The sequence below is a fragment of the Echinops telfairi genome, unplaced genomic scaffold (assembly GCF_000313985.2).
Source record: "Echinops telfairi isolate 266 unplaced genomic scaffold, ASM31398v2 ScPeMD7_7475;HRSCAF=8513, whole genome shotgun sequence".
Taxonomy (NCBI): Eukaryota; Metazoa; Chordata; class Mammalia; order Afrosoricida; family Tenrecidae; genus Echinops; species Echinops telfairi.
Genome location: NW_022111379.1, coordinates 11,360,620 through 11,365,715, shown reverse-complemented (window position 1 = coordinate 11,365,715; position 5,096 = coordinate 11,360,620). Strand labels below are relative to the sequence as shown.

The 5,096-nt window shown below is 57.5% G+C and overlaps 1 protein-coding gene across 2 annotated transcripts in view; it reads right to left on the bottom strand.

Annotated features, from left to right (window-relative positions):
- Window positions 1–520: 520 nt before the first annotated feature.
- PEAK1 (pseudopodium enriched atypical kinase 1) overlaps window positions 521–5,096 on the bottom strand; it is a 226,985-nt gene continuing 222,409 nt past the window's right edge. For both annotated transcript variants that reach the window (XM_004711979.3, XM_045285808.1), the window contains exon 6: window positions 521–4,088. In XM_004711979.3, coding sequence (XP_004712036.1) covers window positions 2,919–4,088 — 1,170 coding nt within the window. In that variant the 3' untranslated portion in view covers window positions 521–2,918. The remainder of the gene's footprint in view (window positions 4,089–5,096) is intronic.

Here is a 5,096-nt window from a genome sequence, read left to right as displayed (position 1 = left end):
CGAATGCTCAATCTAAACAGAAGACTCGGGAGAGTTTAGGAGAAAGGGGAGATTAAAAAAAGTATCACTGATACTGACGACATCAGCTTGACGCTAGCCACAGTCCAACACACGTGTCTGTGTGTGAGAGTCTTCTTTCCGGCTGATGAAGTGGATTCAACGTTCCTACCACAATTAACACGGAAATCAACACTGGGACAAAGTTAGAGTAGCCGAATGTCATTGTTTTCAAAAAATCATCTGAGGATCATCATGCGGTAGCACTTCCTGCCTTGAAGTGCTCACTCCTTCCCTGCATTCTGCTCTAACCTAAGGTGACCAGACGTCCTGCCTTTGGCGGAACAGTCCCGATTTTTAACAATATTTCCTGCGTCCCACGGCGTTTTAAAAAAGTCCCGATTTTTGGAAAGAATGCACGACAAGCTAGGGTATACGGTTTTCAGCTGCCATGGGGCTATTTTGCCAGGATATGAGTTTTATCAATGGTGTCCCGCTTTACCAATGTTAAAATCTGGTCACCTTACTCTAACCTGCACCCCCCTCTGCCTCCTCCCACTGCCCTCCCAAGCCTCGGCCACCCCACAGAGAGCAATAGGGAGGCCCGGGCCCTTCTGTGGGTAGCTGACATCCATCTCGCCCCCTTAAAGCGTGTCAATATAAAACAGTAATCGGCACGCCTGAGACCAGAGGTCTCACCAGTGCTGTCAGATGACGGTAGTGGAGCATCCAGGCCCAATATACTACAGTTAAAACGAAGGCCAGGGGAGAGAGACCTACCTAGAAAACAAACAGGGCCACTCTGCATTACATATGTGACCTCACTTGAGACAGTCACCATTCACACTGACACGGGACAAGGCACCACGAGTGACACTGATAAGCGAGGTCAGGGGCTGAGGGAATGTCCTGGCCGACGCGCTCAGTGGTCTGTGTGGTCTCAGTCAGTTGTTCAGTGTTATCACTGGGCAGGGAGTTACGTGCACAGGGGCCATGCAGAGGCAACCCAAACACCAGCCAGCCAGGCCAGAGGTCCCAGGCCACCGAGGGAACGTGGACAGGCTGCCGGCAGCGGCACGCCCGCTCCGTGGCCATTCCTGGGAGCAAAGACCCTGCTCTTGGGGCTACCCAGCTCTCTGCTGTGCTGTAGGCCAGGAGGGACCGCATCATGCGTGTACCCCTTTCACAGAGGACTCTCTTTAAAATATAAAATAAGGGCACAATAAAATACATTCTTCTCCTTTCTGGATCCTCTTCGACACAGGTGAGTCCCAGGAAAGGCTGCTAAAACGTTCAGAGAGTCAGAAATGCCCAAGGCCTCGCGTGCACCGACAGTAATATGCACACACTGGGCCCTGGCTTTCAGAAACTCGGTGCCGGTGGGTGAGGGTCACGGACCCCCTCTCGGTTCAACAGGCCCGTCCACCAACTGTGACCCAGCACCCTCCTCCCACTCCCACAGGCCTCCCCTCCGCTTGTGCGCGTGCACACACTATGCTGGTCGAGTGACTCTTGGGTTGCAGTAACAGGTACTCACAGTTTGGGATCAATCAAGCACGTGAGCACACCCTCACACACACAGCTGTGTGTGAGGAGCGTGCGTCTCTCAGCGCAAACGTGCTGGGGGCGGGGGCGGTGGGGGGCTCTGTGGGTCTCGCTTCAGGTGAAGTTGCAACATAAACACTGTAATATACAGCTAAAAAATTACATACAAAAATTGCACATATATCCATAGGGGAGGAGTGTGGGCTCCACCGGAAGGGAGCAGTTCTCAGGCATGGACACAGGCCCCGCCACCCCTCACCCCAGAGCTGGCCACCAGAGCCATTTCCCAGGGAGCTCCAGGGGCACTTGCATGGGAGCCGGCGGTCTCTAGAGAGGAGGTCAGCGTTCTCAGAAGGTAGCCCCCGTCTCATTGAGTGCCGCCCCCTGCACCCTAGCCTTCAGGCCATGCGCAGCCAGCTTCAGGTCCTTCACGGGGGTCTGAGAACTGCACCGACAGGCATTTCATCCGGGGCTGCTGTCTACAGCATTTGGGAGACCAGTTGCTGAGAGGAAGCAAGCCCATTATTGCTGGGGGCAGAGGGGATTGGACAGCCCTGGCTGCATCGTTGATAGCTCTGCTAGGAATCAAAGGACAGCACTCTGAACTCTGACCCCTGCTGGCCCCTGGGGAACTGCTCGTGCAGGGGCCTGTGTGCCTTAGGTCCTACAGCTGCATGGAGCTCTGAACTGAGCTCCCCCCCTGCGGGCATTGGGGACCCCATTCGGGGTCAGTTCTGGTAGGGCCAGAAGGGGCTGATGAACCCCAGCTGGGAACAGAGCAGAGACAGGGGCAGCCAGGTTGGGGGGCGGGGGCAGAGGGGAGACTGTGGAGTCCACCCTCCATGCGGGCACACTCTTGGGGGCTAGAGAAATAAATGCAAAGGAGCCAAGGGCCCGGGGTGGGGGCTGTCCCCTTGCCTTCTACTCTCTTAGCTGGAACAAAGGCCCTGGTCCCGGAAGCTGGGCTGATGCTAAGAACGGCGTGCCGGCCTGCCTCAGGAAGGGGGAGCCTGCTGCTGCCAGGGTGGGCTACACTGGCTATTGCTAGTGAGAATAGAGGTGTTAGGTGGTGACAGTCAGAAACATGGAGGAACCGGACACTGCTCCTGGAGCTCACCCTGAGGGAGCTGGCTCTCTTGGGAGGCCTCCCATGTGTGGGGCTCGTCAGATGGGGCACTTGCACAGGGCGTTTCTGTAAACTGGGGAGAGACTCAGTGTCCTTCCTCCTGAGGAAAGCCTTGCAGGAGGGCCTCGCCTGGTCCTGAGCGGGGACAGCTGGCTCATCTCTCTCATTCTCTTGGGGTGGGGTAGCTGGAGGGTGAATCCGATGGGGAGTATGGGGGATGGGTTGGGGGGTAGCATTCCGGATGGACGCGTTAGCGGTGCTGGAGGATGTTCACAATGCCGCTGAGGGAGTCTCCAGTGGTGAAGGCCAGGTACTGAGCACACAGCCAGTCCTCGAGGCTGACCCCGCCCTCCCGGTCCAGGGCCTTCTCGGCAAACTTGATCAGCAGCAGCGTGCGCTTGATGTCCAGCCAGTTCTGCAGGAGGGCCTGCCTCTGCGCCGGGCCTGGGGAAGCGGCAAACGTCTGGAAGAGGTCTTCCCGGGGGCCCCAGAGAAGACACTGCAGGATGCCTTTGGCGTCTGAAATGAGGATCCGCTCGGAGGGGTTGGGGTTCAGGAGGCAGCTGGCCAGCTGCTGTAGGCCTTGAGAGTAGGGGGAGCGCAGCGGGATGCGAGGCAGGTCTGCGCGCGTGTATTCTCTCTCCTTCAGCTCCGGGTGCTCGTCGAAGGGGTTGGGCAGGTGCAGCATCTCGTAGATGAGGATGCCGGTCTGGAACTCGTCACATTTCCTGTACTGCGTGGCGGTGACAATCTCCGGGGCCAGGCGGGACTGGTCCCGGAGGATCTCGGGGTCCACCAGGTGGCTCTTCTGCCTGGCCTGAGAGAAGTTGCTCACGATGAGCCGAGTGGGCCCAGGGGAGGTGGGGCTGGGCTCCGCGGGCCCCAGGCACGGGGCAGGCCCCCCAGGCTGGTAGTGGACAAGCAGCAGGTTCTCCAGGCGGAGGTCACAGTGCGTGACGTGGTAGGGTTTCAGGTGCTCGAGCCCAGAGCACAGCTGCAGAAGCAGCAGGCACACGTGCCTCTCATACACATCGGGGCTTCGCCCGTGCTGGGCCAGTGAGTCGCGTACAAAATCGGCCACGGTGAGGCAGGGCACCTCTCTGGTGATGACCACCACGTGGCTCCTCTGCTTCCTGGCCCCGGCGCCCTGGTTCTCCTGCGGGGAGGGCTCCGTGCCGTAGCAGTGCTCTGCTGGGCTCTTCCCAGAGGCTTCTCCTGTCCCCTCGTCTTCAGCATCGTTCACTTTCTCCTCCTCCTCCTTCTCAGGGGCATCAGGGTCCTCCCAGGGAAGCAGGCGGTTAGGCACTTCGGCCAGGAAGTGACCACAGTCCTGCTGGATGTTGAAATGGATAGCCAGGCTCTGCCGCACGGCCAGGCTGTGATAGTACTGCTGGGACTCCTTGGCTTTGCTCTTACAGATCTGAAAGACAAAGCAAAGGGCGCGCTGTGAAACCCACAGCTTTCACGGCCAGGCTCGGGGCGGGCAGGAGCAGCGGGATGGAATGAGACAGGGACCACTGGCTAGGAACAACCAGGTGACAGCAGCAAAGTCTTCAGAAGGGACCTTGGCCACTCGGTGCCGAGTTACTGTAGTGACCTTTCCCACTGCCCTGCTGTGCCAGACAGTGCTTAGTAGTTGAATCAGACAGACAGAGAGAGAGAGAGAGAGAGAGAGAGAGAGAGACTTCGTGGACTTCCCCGCCCCTACCCTCACTGCTGTGGAGTTGATTCTGACCCGAGGTGGCCTTGGGTGTCAGAGCGGGCAATGGAGTTCCAAGACATTTTCTGGCCATGACCTTCAGAGAAGCAGGTGCCAGGCCTTTCTTCCATGTTACTACTGGGTGGGCATCAACTGCCAACCTTTCCATTCATTCCTAGTCGGATGCAAACTACATGCTACACCCCCCCTCCCGACCCCCCCGCCACCCCCCACCTCCACCCCAGACCTCTGTGCTCAGCATCTTATTCAACTGGTCTTTGGTCCTCACAGTGATCCTTCAGAGTAGGCCGAGGAGTCAAGAAATATATTTTTTTAAGCCCACGGCTATGGGTTTGCACGCCTGCTTGTCTAATGCTGTTTCTGTGACACCCTGTACTTCACCGGGAAAGCAGACCAACAAACAGTAAGATCACGCCTGACACTATGCGTGGCGGTTTACAGTCAGGGCTTATCCAGCAGCCCAACGTGAAGCAGGCTCGAATATCTAATTGGAACACTCTTTCTATCAGCTCATACAGGTGCGTGGCACACGTGTAATGGGCCAGGCAAACTGTGGGTTAATCCACCTTCTCACTGAAATGTCATTTGATGGTCGCAACTCTGGCACTAGCAATTCATGGGCAGGATGGGGTGAAAGGCTGATAGACCACTGGTCTGACCCCACCAATGCAAAGCCAACATTCCAGGGTCAAAGTTCCGAGTTCTAGG